A 16891-nucleotide genomic window follows, 5' to 3' on the forward strand; every position below is an offset into this window, starting at 1 on the left:
TACCTTTCAACGCAGGTAGAAATATTTATTCTCCTTAAAGGAAATGGTACAAAGATGCAGACGGTTTTATTGATCCCAATTTTTTAATAAAATTGACATACTTATGCCTAATTTTTGAAAAGGTTATCAGGTTCAATGTTTCTTCTAACCTTCTTCGGAAACATACAATGACCTGACTAGAACAGAGAGCTTACTAAAGCTATGTTCACTAATTGTAGTAAGTAGACAGGATACAGACGAAGGGTATACAAAACCCTTTATTTTTTTCTTTATATACAATGACTTCCGTACTTCGGAATACAATGACCCTCCACTCGGGGTCTAACTTAAAAGATATCAAAATAAAACTAAACTCTAATTTAACTTTAGAATAAGATTGGCCTTAGAATAACAGAAAGCGTATGTAGCACAGAGACTGTGAACACTACAATACGTTTAATTTATCAAGAGGATTAAAACCTCTGGCCTGGAAGGCAAAGTAGCAACTGCGTAACTTCTAAGGTAAGCGGCCTGCTTCGAACTCACGGCTTCCTCTCCCTCTGCTTGGCAAAAAAGCCACACTTAAATACTTGGCGTTCGCCAGACAACTTTGCATAAACTCCTTCACGCTTATAATTCTGGCCGGAAGTAGAAAATAAGAAGTGATAGTAAAGATTTAAAATAAAATAAACGTTAGTGAAACTTAAGATCCTTACAAGGTGAATTCCCCTACTCTCTGTCATCAGGGAAAAAACATGCACCTTTTGAAGTCAACAGAAAAAGCATCAGCTTTTATAAAAAAACTCTTAACTGTGAAGAAGAAAATTGGATCAAAATGCAGGCAAAGGTTGTTTTATAAGATTGCAGCAATTTTTTATGTCAAATGAACTTGATCATTCTGAAGAACTGTGTTTGAAGGATGTTTATCACAGCTAATTGTCTAGTTTGAGAAATGCTTCCTCAATGAAAATTTTGAGAGGTTTGCGTGGATTCAAATCTATTTAACACTGTTGTTTCATCTGAGTTTACTTCTGCAGAAGAAAGAATCTTACCGAGTTGTTTTGCGACAATAGTTTGAAAGCAGAATTTGGCAGCAAGGAATTGGTAGAAGTTTTGATTTCGATAAAAAATGAACATCCCTTTCTAAGTGATAAGACTCAGTGGATTTTAATTCCATTTTTGATGTCGTATTATGCAAAGCTGGATTTTTGGCAGCTGCTATAATAAAAGTAAATATAGAGCAAAAATCAATATGGAAAAGGAAATGAGAGTGGCCATATCCAGTTTAATTGCATGATTTGAGAAAGTGTGCTATGATTAGTAGTCTCATCCATCACATTAATTATTAATTTATTGTTAATAAAGTAACAAAAAATGTTTAATAATTAAGATACATGAGTTTTATTTATTCTTATCTCTTACTTATGATTAGCCTTACATTTACTTAGGGTAGGGAGGGCACCGTGAAAAAATTTTAATTGAGAAAAGATCTAGTGACTCGTAAAAGTTTGGCAACCACTGGGTTATATGCTACATAAAAAATTAATACTCAACATTTTTTTGCAAATCCTTATGTAATTTATGCTGGTCTTCTGTTCATGTACACATTAATCTGTTTTCACTTTTAAAAAAAATCAGACAATATCACACCCTTTTCATTGCTCACCGACTATTTACCAAACACATCATGTCATTATTCCCTTTAGTGATTTTGCATAAAATGCTATAATCTTGTTGAAATGTTACTTTAGTCTTTTCTGTTGGTGGCAAATATTTTAAAATCAAATTTTAGGCAAAAGTATCACAGTTCATCTATAAAAAATGTTTGAACTTTGATTACAACAAAAGGAACTCGTACAAAAATGGTGATGTTTGGCTGAAGAATTGTTATATGCATGGTTGTCTGAAGAGTGATTATGTGCATGGTTGCCAGAGTGTAACACATTTTAGGGGGGTACTTAATGATAAAGTGATTATGATAATATGTTGAGTACCATTTGTTTTGTTTGGTATTGTTTACTAGCTATGTGTAATCATAATAATTTCTTAGAAAATAAAAGGTAAAAAGGCTTACCTTTTAGTCGATCTTCTTTCTAATCCAAAGGCATATCCGGGAGTGTTTATTTCATTCATCGATGCACTACTCACAGAAAGAGAGAGGCTTCTAAGATAATAAGATATTTAATTTACAATCACATCACTAAACTAAAATATATAGTATATAACACAGAAGAGTAGGATTACATGTTTCACTCAAACGTCCATCACGAGTTCTCAAAGTTCAGTTAAAAAAGTTTTAGTTTAATGTTTTAGTTTTTGCTGCACACATGCGCAAATCACGTGGTTGTCGGTGAGAGTTTCAACATACTCCCAGCTTTAAATTTGCTGAAAAATCAAATTTAAAACTGTAACATTTGAACAGGCTTTACCATTCGACCAGCTCTTGTAATCATCGATGGAATCTTTTCGCTATTAAGATCTTGAGGCAAGTCATTACGAATATCAGGATCGCAGTAAGTCTCTGGTTCACCAGAAGAGCTGCTTGCCACATTTCTAAATCTAGACTGTTCATCTGATGATGTTATCTCCAAAGGATACAAACACTTGGTTGGTCGCAAAACTTCTCCAAGCTGAGTCTTGACCTTAACTAAACGCACATGTCCATCCCGAGATTTGAAAATCCTCGGTTACTTTCGCCAATATCCAGTCTGTTCGCTTCTTATTATCATCGGACACTAAAACAAGATCTCCTATTTTCAGAGGTTGTGAAGCTTTTACATGTTCATAATTTTGCTGTAACTGTCCGAGATATTCGATTCGAAATCTTTTACTTAGATCTTGTAAAAGTTTTTGTTGATAAATAAGCCTTTTGTTTAAAGATTTCGCATTTATATTATCCAGATCAGGAACTCCAATGTGTTGAATCTCATGGAGAAACATGGAAGGTGTGATCGGAGATAAATCTTCAACATCTTCCGAGACATATGTCAATGGACGATTATTCGTTATTGTTTCACAGTCACACAAAATTGTTATAATTTCTTCATGATTCAGAGATGATCGTCCTAAAACTTTGCGAAGGATTCTTTTCAGGACTCCTATTAATCGCTCACACCATCCTCCCTACCAGGGAGCTGATGGCGGAAGAAATTTCCATGTAATTCTGTGGATACTAGCTTATTCTAAGATTTTATCCCAATTTAAGCTTTTGAATAATCTATCACTTCCTTTGAAATTCGTTCCATTGTCGGAATAGATGGTGTGGGGTCTTCCACGTCTAGCAATGAAACGTCTCGGTGCTTGCAGAAAACTTTCAGTTGATAGCGAGAAAATCAATTCCAAATGTACTGCGCGAAAAACAGCACAGGTAAAAATCACTATCCATGATTTTTGATTTCCCTTCAATATCAACGATCCAGTCAAGTCAACACCTACAATCTCAAAGACTGCTGCTTCTCTTACTCAGTCTTCAGGGAGAGCAGCAATGGGTGTTTTCAAAGAATTAGTATCGAACCTCTGACATACAACACAGCTTCTTATGACTTTCTTGACAGTCTTTCGTGTTTTCAAAATCCAATATTGTTCTCATAAAGCAGATATTAAAAATTGTACTCCTGCATGATTGTTCATTTCATGTTTAGCTCTAATTAATTTTACTACAATAGGATGATCTGAAGGAAGAATAATAGAAACTCGAAAATTTTCTGCATCATCTCTTCTCAGAATTCTAGTTTTAACCCTAAGGATTCTGTTAGAATCAATCATTGGTTGAAGTATACGTAATCTTTTGTCATCTAATCCAGAAAATGATTTGCTGTGCACTAATCTCAAAAGAGTTAGTTCGGCTCCTTTAATTTCTTCCGCTGTAATTGTTCCATAAGTTCTATCATTAGGACTTAGTCTGACATTTTTAACAAAATGGAAGATCCAAGATATTATCTTTAGAATGGTATTGTACGAAGAAATCTTATCAAAATTAACTTCAGTCATAGCATTCGAATTAACTGCAGAAATTATTGTCTTCTTTCTTTCAGCATTTATAATGTCAAAATTCAGTACAATTTCAGAGGTAGGCTATTTTTCTGAATCATTTCTCAACCAATCGGGACCCTCCCACCATTTCTATTTGACTAAGGTTTCCGGACTGCATCCTCGGGAAGGGAGGTCAGCTGGATTTAGTGTTCCAGGAATATAATTCCAGTCGTTTGGATTACTTAGAGTACGGATTTCTTTCACTCTATTGTGAACGAAAACGGCCCGGTTTTCATTCTTTTTTATCCAAAATAATGCATCCATAGAATCACTCCAATAATAAATAGGCAAGCTTTCTAGTCTCAAATCTTCCTTAACACGATGTGCTAGTCTAGCACCAATCGTACAAGCTAAGAGCTCTAGTCGTGGTATGGAAATCGGCTTGATAGGTGCCACTCTGGATCAAGCTGAGATGAGCTGACATGTAACGGAATTTTCATTACAGCTTCGCATAAATATGCATGTGGCATATTTACTCGAGTCACGAAACACGTTAATAAGAGATAATAATAATAAGATAAATCGGAATAAGATAAATATCATTAATAAGATAAATCGGAAATTCTTTCGGAGTCAGCAAAAATTCTTCTGGGTATAGCTATTTTTTCCAAATTGTGCAATTTATTTTTCCAACTTTCAAATTTGTCAGAAATGCTTTTAGGTAAATTGTTATCCCATGAAATCTACTGTTTCCAGCATTCTTGAAGCATTAGCTTAGGAATCAGAGTAGCAGGAGCTGTAAAACCAATCGAATCAAAAATCCTGTGTACTATTGACAATATATTCCTTTTGTTGACAGGCTGTTTCACAGAACTATCTTTAAAGTCACAGGACAAAGTGTCATTTGATAAATTCCATTTCAACCCCAGAACTGATACGGTTTTATCGGAGTCTTTATTGCAAGGATTTCCTTTTAAAGTTTCATTGCTAGGTTCATTGTAACACCATCCCCTTAAATCAAATTTAGCAGTCGACATAATTTCCTTCGACACATTAATGAAAGTGTTTAGTCCTTCAATAGTATCAATGCTGGCCACACAATTGTCGACGTACATTGATTCACTTAATTTCTTAGCTACCTCTTGTTGATGTTCAGGAACATTCTCGAGATGATAATTCAGTGTGGCGGCGAGAAAAAAAGGACTGCCATTAACGCCAAACACAACGCGCTTATGTCGATATATTTTAAATTTTTCGGAATCTCCTTCTTCCCACCAGAGAAATCTAAGAAAGTCTCTATCTCGAAGACAGACACCTATTTGCAAAAAGGCCTTACATATATCTGAGATAACCCCGTATTTACCTAGGCGAAATCTGTTTAAAATACTCGGTATTAATTCCAAATAATTTGGGCCCTTTTCTAAACAGTCATTTAAGGACACACCATTCCTTTCCTTCGCTGAGGCATCGAACACAGGTCTAATCTTTGTGGTTGAACTTTGCTTAATTACAGCCCTATGTGGTAGTTAATGACAATTTTTGGTTTTCTTATCTTCAACAGATTCTATAATACCTTTTTCAGCCCATTTGCTAAAAATATTTTCATACTCTTTCAGACAGTTTTTTGACTGAAGATTTTTGATGCAGGATTTTAACCTTTTCTCTGCTAATAATCTGTTGTCAGGTAAAACCTCATGCCCTTCTAACCAAGGAAGAGAGACCTGATATCTACCCTCACTATCTCTCTTTAATGACTGACAAAATTATGTTTTAGCGATTTCATTAATTTCCTTTCTTGTGTGGGTTGTAGCAGAGTCAAGTCACCGTAAATCCGAAATTTTAGCATCATTAACAAGTTTTAGCATCATTTTAGCATCATTACGAGTCAAGACACCGTAAATCCGAAATTTTAGCATCATTAACATGAAGTGACAATACAGTTTTCGTACTGTCAGAGAACTCACGCTTTTCATTTTTCCCCATCATTGTCCATCCTAATCTAGTGTGTACGCATGATAACCCACATTTTAGTTGTCTAACTTTCCCTGTTAGAAGCTTTCCTGCCACATCTGCACCTAAAAGAACATGAATTTTTAAAGGTGATTTTTCATACATCAAATCAAAGATTTATTCTGCATGTCAGTTAAATTCCATGTTTTCGCAGTTCAATAAGATATGTATCTCTACGAATTTGAGGAATGTCAGTACATATTTTATCCTGATCCAAAACCTGAAAATTACAGTGATAATCACCTTTAAGACTACTCAATCTAATTAAATATTTACTATGAGTTTCTTTCTTTTCAATTCCTCCGAACAAACCATGGATTAATTCTTCTTTACCACTTGTTTTATAATTCATTATACTAACTGCATACTTCGAAATGTAGGATCGCTGGGAACCACTATCTATTAAAATTCTCACATATTTTTCGATCCCATCCCCACGAAGTTTTAATATTAAAGTTTGCAAATTTACTAACTGCATGCAAGATTTATTTGTCAGAACACAGTCTTTTTTATTATTTTCATCCCCAATAATGTCTGTAGAATTATTTCCGTGAGAGTTGCACATTATTGACAAATGAGCTTTACCGCATATGGAACATTTAACTTTGGTTTTGCATAAGCGGGAAATATGGTTCCGTTTCAAACATTTAAAACAGAATCCGTGATTCAGCAATTTTTGCTTTTTTTCATCTAAGGTTAAACGACTCGCATTCCGACATTCATAACTTTCATGATCTGAATCGCAAAATATGCAGTTTGAATGTTTATAATTTTGATTCTCATTTGTAGACAGCAACTGCGAGGCAGACGATACATCTGGTACCCGTTTATCATGCCAAGTTGACAGCTTGCTTTCGCGTTTTGTTTGTCGGGGGAGGGGGTTGTATGAGGAGAAATTGACGGTGCTTCTTTCGATTGCAAAGCTTTTCCCTTGCAATTAATTGCTGAGAAAGAAATTCCACTAGGTGATTCAAATCGTAATTTTATTTTCGAAGTGTTTTATTATATTCCAAAACCAAATCTGCAGGCAATGTTTTAAGCAAAATAGGTGCTCCATATGTTTCTGAGGTCATATTTAATGATTCAAGACATCGAATATGTTTTTGTATGTAATTGAATAACTTTTAATTCTGTTTTTGTATGTAATTGGAAATTTTGAATGTCATTAGAATCCTTTAGAGGTCTTATTTTCAGTAATTTGTCTATATGGGCGTTTAGTAGTACATCTTTATTTCCAAATCTTTCTGTGAGGAGTTTAACTGAAGTTTCGTAATTTTCTTCGGTTAAATCGAAACCGTCAATGGTGTTATAAACATTACCTCCCAAAAGGGATTTCAAATAATTAAATTTGCTTATAGCGTCAAGCGTTTTATTTTGGTGTATGGCTAATGAAAAAGTGTTCCAAAATGTCAGCCATTCGCAGCTCTCGCCATAAAACTTCGGAATCGTAAGTTTAGGAAGCTTCACATTATGATTTTCGCTTTTAATGTTTTCTATAATACTTAACTGTTCAGTGCTTCTTAACACACTAAATTTTTGTTGTTCTATATTAATTTCTTTCAATTTTTTGTTAGCTTTGTATTTAAATGTAGTTATTCTTTCACGATATTCGTCAACACCGTTTAATTCCTGGTCTAGATCCTTTATGTCTATTAATTTTTCTATATCGGCATCTATTTGCTTTAACTCGATCGATTTTTCATTTAAGAGTTCTAAGGAAATTTCTAGTTCCTCTGCATTCACTTCTGTTTTTGATAATTCAGTTTCGATTCAGCCAATTAATTTTGTAACGGCAGCCCTTATGTGGCCGCGTTTCCTTTTCAATGTATCGATGAATTCTGTCATTGTTTAGTATTCAATAATTCAACAAGTATCAACAATTTGCTTTCATTCGCGGTACGGGATGCCAAAAAATGTGTAATCATAATAATTTCTTAGAAAATAAAAGGTAAAAAGGCTTACCTTTTAGTCGATCTTCTTTCTAATCCAAAGGCGTATCGGGAGTGTTTATTTCATTCATCGATGCACTACTCACAGAAAGAGAGAGGCTTCTAAGATAATAATAAGATATTTGATTTACAATCACATCACTAAACTAAAATATATATATAACGCAGAAGAGTAGGATTACATGTTTCACTCAAACGTCCATCACGAGTTTTCAAAGTTCAGTTAAAAAAAGTTCTGTTTTAGGTTTTGCTGCGCGCATGCGCAAATCACGTGGTTGTCGGTGAGAGTTTCAACAAGCTATTTTTACAGCAGTAGTTTGCCGTTGCAAAAGGGAAAAAAAAAAAAAAATCAATTTTTTACCAATTCCTTATTTGAGTGGGAATATGATTTTCTTTTACTTTGTGTATATTTTGTATTTAATAAATATTGCCACTGAATTATTGCAGCTTCCAACACATAATTTGATTTTGGGTTTGAAATTAGCTTGTCCAATTTTTGTAACTACTATTTGTGAACTTATATGTATGGTTCACTCACTTGGAAAGTTAATGATTATATAATACCTCAGTACATTTTAGCTAATGTTTCCATTTTTGGACACATTTTTCAGCTGTACTATATTTAAACATTTTGTGGGTGTTTTATTAATGCTATTCTTTCTTTCTATATATACATGTAAGATATGCCAACTCTTTAAGTTTTATCGGGAGACTTTTTTTGTTGCATCTCCAAGCCTCCTGCTAGACCACAAAATCTCCCAATTTTAAACTTTTATTAAGAAAAGTTTTTCCCCCCATGAATAAATGAACTTCATTGAATTAATGAAACTTAAAAGTGTGAAAATTTGATTCTGCCACCTGTAGTGAATTTCAGCATGCTTTTTCATAATAATTTTTTTTTATCTGATTTATCTCTGTAGACATGGTATGTATAAAACTTTTGGTATGTATGTGTTATTGCAACTGTCTTCTTAGAAGTCACCAAATTTTCCGAATGTTGCAAACTCTAGGAATCATGTGCATAGCTATTCTTCAGGCAACCCTGCTCATAACAATCTTTCAGTCAAGAAATGTCTCCATTTTTGTATGTATTCTTAATGTATTTCAAAATCCAATAGCTTTTGTGGGATTTGTCAGCAGTGGAAGAAACTGCAGTAAAATTTCTGCAGAAATACAGAATTTTGATACAAAACCTCTAAAGGGAACAGTGAGGAGACACATTTTGGTAGGTAGCCAGTATTGCTGAGGTTTGCGCAATGCCGAGCCTCTGGAATTCTGACAGACAGACAGACAAAGTAGACAGATGTCTTGTTTTGCACCCGCTAAGTCTTTCTGCACCGATGGGCGAAAAATCAAGCATAGGTGCGAGGAAAGGTATAAAGAAAGAGGGGCAATTTCGTATTTGAGGAGAGTAAAAAGGAACTTCGTACATCTTGTACGAGTTCAAAAGGCCAGGAAGAAAAGATGGGACAAAATAAAATTTTAAATAAATGGCCCAAAAATAATAGAGGGAAAAAAAAAAAAAAAAAAAAAAAAAAAAAAAAAAAAAAAAAAAAAGGCCTATAGAAAGAAAACGAAAAGAAGTAGAAAATATCCTAAAATACGATTGTGTCCATGAGTGTAGTTAAAAGGAGAAGAAACTGTCTTCATTTACAATAAATAGTGTCTCACAGGTGTGTTTGTGTAGTGAGTGTGTTTGGTAATGGTGAATAGATGTGTTACTGGGAAAAAAACAAATATTGACGGTGTTAAAATGCTTCGTATCAAGGTATTTAGCATGGAATATAAAGTAATATGTATGCTTGCATCCTGAGATATCAACAAAGGTCGTCAAACAAAAGTATATATTAATTTAACCAAAGTAACTTATGCTACTTTCATTCTCAACATTTTCATACATTTTTCAAAAAGCAGCAGCAGACTAACAACATAGAACCATATACAATACAAGACCACAACCGCATACACCCAAAAAAAAAAAAAATAAATAAATAAAAAAATAAAATAAAATATATATATATATATTTATGTGTGTAAATAACTGAGTATATGTATTAAAAACACAAATTAAACAGTATTTATTAATTTAACTATCATAATTTATTACAAGATTAATTATTCTACTATCATAATTTATTACTAGTTAAATAATGTTAATATAACACAATGAGGCACACTGTTATTTATATAAGCTCATAGTTCTAAAAATTTATTTAAGGCGGTGAAGAATAAACCATCCCTTACATATGGACATTTAACAGATAGCAAAGAACAGTATGAGAAAAATCGGTGAGGTATAATATTATTTAAAGGCGAAACTATATTCAAGCGATCTAGAAAGAAAAGAGAATCCAGAAGATCCGAGAGGGAAATAGCGCGATGCCCAAATTATCCCTCTCATCCCCAAATTTTCCCTCTCTCGAGATTCCTTAAGGGCTTTGTAAGTGTTGACAGAGGTGAACTGATAATGCTGGCGTCTGTTTCGAGTTGATACACAAAGGAAGCCACAAGCAATGGCAATTTCAAGTATTTTTTAATGCTTTAAACTGATGAAAAATTAAGATTTATTGATTTAAAGGCACTTATTTATAGAAATTTGATTTAGTTTAGATGAAAGAAAAGTACTTATCTTAAAATTCCAGTCTTTTGAAGTATATCCTTACATTGTCCGCTGTTTTATTCTCGTCAACATCGGAGCCGAAATTCATTGGAATGATATAGGTTTTGTAGAGGAAAAATAAAAAATTTTTCAAAGAAATTTAATTGATAATCACCAAGAGGAAAGGAAAAATTTTCACTTTTTTACGGAGCGCAGCGATCGTGCTGCCGCTTGCCTCGGTGATCACACAGCCCTCCCGCCTCTGGAATTCTCTGATTTTTTTAAAGTGAAAACAGAGCACTGTGTACTTGGAAGAAGAATGCTAAAAAATTACGGAAAGATCTGGAGATGAATGTAATGTGTTTTTTAATGCATCACATAATCCTCATTTAATAATTAAAATTTGCATTTTAAATTGCTAAAATAGGCTTACATGCTCATTTGTTGATAATGCTTGCCAACTTAAAATAAATATTGATAGTTTGGAAATCTTTTTAAAAACAGGTGCAAAAACTACAATCTTGCACTCATCAAGTAACTTATCTTTTTACTTACAAAAAAAATCATTAAATTGCACCAGGTAAGTGTAAGTATCGAACCTTTTATGAAAATTCAGCCTATGTTTAATTAGGTAGTATTTATATTTCATTTTGTTTTACTTCAGTGAATAGTACAGTACTGTGTTTATCTACACAACTGTATGTATATTATTTAATATAATATTTGTCACATTTGAAAGTACTGCACTAAATTAAACTCTTCCTTCTCTACTCAAGATTTTTTTTAGTATAAAAGTGTAAGAAAATTACAAAATTAAATTAGAGCCAAAGGACATAAAATTTAGAATATCTAATTTAAAGTTTAGAAGATCTAATTAAATATTAAATTTTAAAAAAACATTCTCTATTCGTAAAAAGCAAATTTAAAGTTGATTAAATTTTAAATGAACTTGAATTACAAATAAATGATTAATTATTGCTATGTTATAATAATCTACAATATCATTAAATTCTGAGAGCATATGTAAATCAAGTGCAAGTATCAAAATCTATGAATATATAATAAATGTATAATATGTAATTCCAATAATTTTTTTTTAATCCTAAAAATTTATAAAAATGCATAAGTGAATAATTGTTGAGCAGGCAGGAGACAGACTTATCAAGGCGAAGTTGCCTCCAAACCTAACTCTTCAGTTATTCAATTCATGTTTCGTCATTCATGTAGGCAAGGGTAAAAGAAAAATTCAAAACCAAAAATTGTGAATTACTAAAAAGAAATTTAAACAAGTGGAATTTAGAGAAATTAGCAAGTAAAGACTAGGATAACTAAAGTCAATTAAGAGTAAAAAACCAAAGTAATTTAGAAACTCTTGCGTAAAAAAAACTTCCCTGGCACAAATTATGCAAATAAATCAAAAAGAAACTAGATGCTATTTATAAAAAAATACATAAGTAATACTAAAAATTCAAGTAAAAAGTAAATTTTAATTTAACTTACCAACTAATATTAATATGTTTTACATCAGAATCATTATAAATAGTTGAATAACCATTATAAAGGGTCTTCAAGGCCAGTTTGAAGTTCGTTTGAAAAGGTGCTACCATACAATGCAGAAAACTTCCAGAAACACCCAATTTCGGGTCTGAAAAACCTTTTGAATTTTCATGTTCAGGGTTGAAAGCTATGACATGTTATATATTTTTAACCATTATCAGCAGTGAGATACAACTAAAGATTAATCAAAATTTAATTCTTCTTCAAGATCTAGAATTCTGTTTTAAACATACTCGTATTGCTTTACTTACAGATTTTGTATGCTTTATAATTAGTTAAAGAATTAAGTGGTTAAATTAAAAATAAAATTTTACTGGAATTAAAAATAAAAACTTGGTAAAGATATCTCAATTTGCTTAAATTTTATATTAAACTATAAATTTCAAGAAAGATGACATTGTTTCATCTTCTTGAAGGCGCAGAAAAATTCTGAAGAATTTGTTACTTCAAAAATAGGAACCTATGTGGGTTGCCTTCAAACTTTACAAAATTTGTGTTAATAAGTTATGTTAGCATAAATTATTCATTTATTATTTATTTAATTTATTATTATTACATTGTCATGCTTTTGAACTGTACCGAGTGATCACTATACAATATGTCCCAAAATTCTTTTTCTGATTACAAATATTCATAAAGCACAAAATGTAACACATTGACAAATATTTTTTATATTGAAATGCATGTAACATATTCAAGTTTTGGTGTACATGCTTACTGTTACTTTGTTTGTTGGATTGATTGCCTTGCTCATTATGACTTTGCTGTTGCCAAGCTGTGTGAGATTGAAAAAAATATTGACTATCTGAAATGTGTCCTTTTCTCAGATGAGGCCACATTTCATTTGAATGGTGGTGTCAAGTGACACAATGCTAGAATCTGGGGATGCGAGATTCTTCACACTATGTTGGAGACCATCAGAAACAGCCACAAGCTGAATGTGTGGTGCGATTTTATGCACAATTAAATCATGGAACCTGTGTCTTCAGTCAAAAGATGATCACAGTCAATACCTATCGCAATATATTGCAATTACTTATTGTGCCACAGATTTGGGATATTCTGGACTTAATTTTCCACAAGATAGTGCGTTAATTTAGTGGTGGTTAGATATCCATGCCTATTAGGATAGTTCCATAAACTGGCCTTCACGATCACCAGACAACACCACTGAATTTCTTCCTTTGCGGTTATGTCAAGGACCAGGTTTACTAGACACCAGTGAATGATATTGTACAGGTATCAAAGTTTTCTGTGTTTTCGCGTAATTCCGCTTTTTTGAACATCACCCAGGCTGTTTCTGAGATCGATGCAGAACCGTTGAAAAATCGCGACCGGCGTGGTGTTGTGTGGGGAGGTAAATACAGGACATGCTCTCTTTCTTCCTCTTTTCTTTGTAAAAAAACTTTACATCATGCCATCGTATAATATTACGCTGGGTTAGCGATCAAACGTGGGCACTCCTTGTTGCGAACTTTTCGAGTTTGCCTGAGCTGAGATCACGAAATACGTTGTTTCACATCAAGACGAAGTAGGTGGGGCTTATGTGGAAAGGCGGAACTAGATGCGCAGGATATCGAATCAAAGAAGAGCAACCAACCGTAAAACAAGAGCTGACTTCAATAATTTCAGCCATCAGTGCTGGTGCCATCTGTCGGACATAAGGATAACCACATGCATTCTCCAGTACACAAAACTCCATGTAAAAATTTAAGGAATGCTCATAAACTGTACAAAGAAGAGCTAGAGATTAAAAAGGGGGAGCGAGAATCTAAAAAAAAAAAGCAATTAAACATTGCAGAAAATAAAGAAGAAAATAAAAATGTATCAATGGATTGTATGAAAGCTGCTGAAAAGAAATCGAGACAAACTCGCAAACGGAAATTAAAAAAGTTGGCTGCAAAAGTAGCAAAAAAGAAAAAGCTTTTTCCCTAAAAATTTTTAATCAGGATCGAGTGAGACTGAGACAAAATAGCTATTTTTTTGTATTCCTCCTTTAACTATGTTATTTTGTAACTATACTATCTCATATGACTACTTTTTCTGGTGTTATACAAAGTACTGTTTATTGAAGATAATTGAGAGCTATAGTAACAGTTATATATTATCTGTAAAACTTGTTATTGCCTGAAAATGGGCAGTAATATATAACATAAATATGTATATTAGTGTGTTGTAATGCTTTGTACAGTATTCATGTATCAACTGTTAAATTAAGTTACATAAATAGCATCTTAAAGAAGGTTAATTCATTACAATCTCTTGGTGATTTATTAATTTTTTTTTACAAGATAAAATTAATAGCAAAATAGTAAGTACAAGTATTATTTTAGTTTAATTATATGTATATGTTTAATACTTTTTACATTAAAATGTTTTTTTTTTTTTTGAGGTCGCGCGTGCGCAATTAGTTTTTGTGTAATTTTGTGTCCGCGCGTTATTCAGCTTTTTTTGCCAACATGCGCTTTCATGCCTGTATTGTAGTATTACAATGCAGAATTACTGAAGTCATAACATCCATCCCTCATGTAATGTTGACCAACACAAGGATGGAATTGAAATATCACCTGGATATCCTTTGGGCAATGAAAGAATCACATGTAGAAATTTACACAAAACTTACTACACACACAAAAGTACACAAAAACTTGAATATGTTACATGCAATTCAAGGTAAAAAAGTATGTGTCTTTATGTCATATTTTATGTGTTATGAATATTTATAAGCAGGGAAGGAATTCCTGGATACCCTGTATTACATAATTACCAACTTCCAATTTTAGAAGGAAATTCCTAATTTTTCATTATATCTCCTGATTTCAAATTTTTATCTTTTACAAAGTAAAACATTTCCTGCCAATAAATGCAGTTTATTAAGTAAAGGAAACTGAAATTGGGCTAATTCCATTCTTTCACTTCTAATGATTTTCAGCATAACTTTTCCTATTAAATTTTATTTGATTTGTCTTAATTTGCTGTAGGTATTTACAGAACTTTTCATCGTGATTCGAGCAACATTTAATCAGTTAATATTTATGTTTAATTTATTTTACATGAAAAAATGATATTTTAATTTATTCACATATAGTAAGTTTGTTTACATAATACAGTCAAAAGTCGTTAATTCGGACACCCATAATCCGGACCTCAAAGCTACAAACTTTCTGCGCATGCGTCGCGTTCACGCATGCGCACAGGCGTTTACAGGAGCGCATAAGACCCTTACACTGCGAATATGTTTGTGCGCATGCGCGTTTAATGTGTAACGGAGTTATACGCTAAGCTAAAGTTATCTAATTCAGTTAATGTTGCAGATTGCGTTGTTCCTTAATCTTCGAATCGTATCCGGCTTATTATTTTTTGCAGACTGTTAGAGCAATTTTATAAAAGTAAGCTTGAACTTTCGATTATGTCAAATAGAATTTCCGATATATATTTACTACAAAGCGAAAGTATGTTTTGAAATCCGAAATCTGTTTATCAATTTCACACTGCTCTGCGGCAGAGGGGGGGGGGCAGAAACGTCATTATTAGATTATGATAGATTAGAAAGATTATGTCAAATAGAATTTCCGATATATATTTACTAATATGTAATTTGTATCTACAAAGCGAAAGTATGTTTTGAAATCCGAAATCTGTTTATCAATTTCACGCTGGGGATTGGAAGTTGATCTGTCAGCACTATCCTTATCTTCAGAGCAGATGTTTTTATTTTATTTGGTTTATAATTCCGTACTATTTGTATAGTAGTATTTCATCTCGATATACTCCGTCTTTGATATGATTTAAATCAAGTTCCTCGTCATTATAATTCGCTTCCGATAGTGAAGAAAGTGACCCAGAGGTTATTGAAAACGAAAACATTTCGATTGACAAATTAGTCAGTATTCTCAACACAGCAATTATAGGACTTGAACAGCGGAACTTTGTAACTAAACAAGAAATTATGTCTGTTTAATAGAATTAAAGAGAAAGTATTATCACATGAAACGAAGCAACTTACATTGAAGGAAATGTTTAATAAAGTAAACAAATAAATATTAAGCTTTTTCTTTTTGTAAATTTTGATACCCTTTAGATCATAATTGTTCTTTATTTCATAAATTATGGTTTCATATTTTTAATTTTGTAATTTCTGCATGCCATCTTACCAGATTTAAACTGATGATCTATGATCCGGAAAAATCGATAATCCGGAATCGCCGAAGTCCCGACGAGTCCGGATTAACGACTTTTGACTGTAGTATGAACATTAATTATTCATTTTATTTTCATCCTACTGAAAAAGTACGTCATTAAATAAAATTCTGCCTTGCTCAGGATCTTCTCACATTACAAAAATATAAAACTGAAGTAGCCAAAGAATATAAAATGTAGAATATCTAATTAAATATTAATATATTTTACACCAGAAACACATTATAAATAGCTCAATAGTCAATCACAATAGTATATTACAAAAAAATTTTGAATTAATATGGAGTTATTTTGAAATGACATTGCTGCCCAGAAAAAAAAAAAAAAAAAAAAAAAAAAAAAAAAAAAAAAAAAAAAAGAACACCACTTCTTGGCAACTCCTGGTTTTCTGCAAGATTCTCCGCTTTTTCATATTTTGAAATTACCAGCTATGATGTAATGAAAGGAATTGATTATATTTTCATCAGGTAAGGATGTTTTACACCAGTTTATAAAATACTACTTATAGTTGTCATAACAAGCATCATCTATATATAATACACATTAAAGTAAATGACTTGAATTTTGCATGTTTAGGTGTACTTAATGGAATGATGTACAGATTGGAAATATTAAACTGTATTGG

At 32.4% G+C, this 16891-nt stretch overlaps 1 protein-coding gene and 2 long non-coding RNA genes across 15 annotated transcripts in view; 1 reads left to right on the forward strand and 2 right to left on the reverse strand.

The window, feature by feature from the left end:
• Window positions 1-16891, forward strand: part of LOC146997265 (cullin-5-like) — a 201600-nt gene that overhangs the window by 109582 nt on the left and 75127 nt on the right. The window contains exons 1-2 of one of the 12 annotated variants that reach the window (XM_085816283.1): window positions 10446-10863; window positions 11014-11089. The exons of 8 other annotated variants lie outside the window; for them this stretch is intronic. Coding sequence is in view for 2 of the 4 variants with exons in the window: in XM_085816274.1 (XP_085672400.1) it covers window positions 16705-16733 (29 nt within the window). In the remaining 2 variants the exon portion in view is untranslated. Of the gene's footprint in view, window positions 1-8910; window positions 9136-10445; window positions 10864-11013; window positions 11090-15636; window positions 16734-16891 lie in introns of those variants that run through there. 3 more of the 12 variants (XM_085816284.1, XM_085816276.1, XM_085816274.1) reach the window with 3 other exon arrangements.
• The window catches only part of LOC146997266 (uncharacterized), a 261762-nt gene that overhangs the window by 98891 nt on the left and 145980 nt on the right, over window positions 1-16891 (reverse strand). The gene's annotated exons all lie outside the window — the stretch shown is intronic.
• LOC146997267 (uncharacterized) overlaps window positions 1-16891 on the reverse strand; it is a 247059-nt gene that overhangs the window by 94875 nt on the left and 135293 nt on the right. The gene's annotated exons all lie outside the window — the stretch shown is intronic.

The sequence above is a fragment of the Stegodyphus dumicola genome, chromosome 5 (genome assembly GCF_044657685.1).
Source record: "Stegodyphus dumicola isolate Sdum_Otavi_A_Nest chromosome 5, ASM4465768v1".
Lineage (NCBI taxonomy): Eukaryota > Metazoa > Arthropoda > Arachnida > Araneae > Eresidae > Stegodyphus > Stegodyphus dumicola.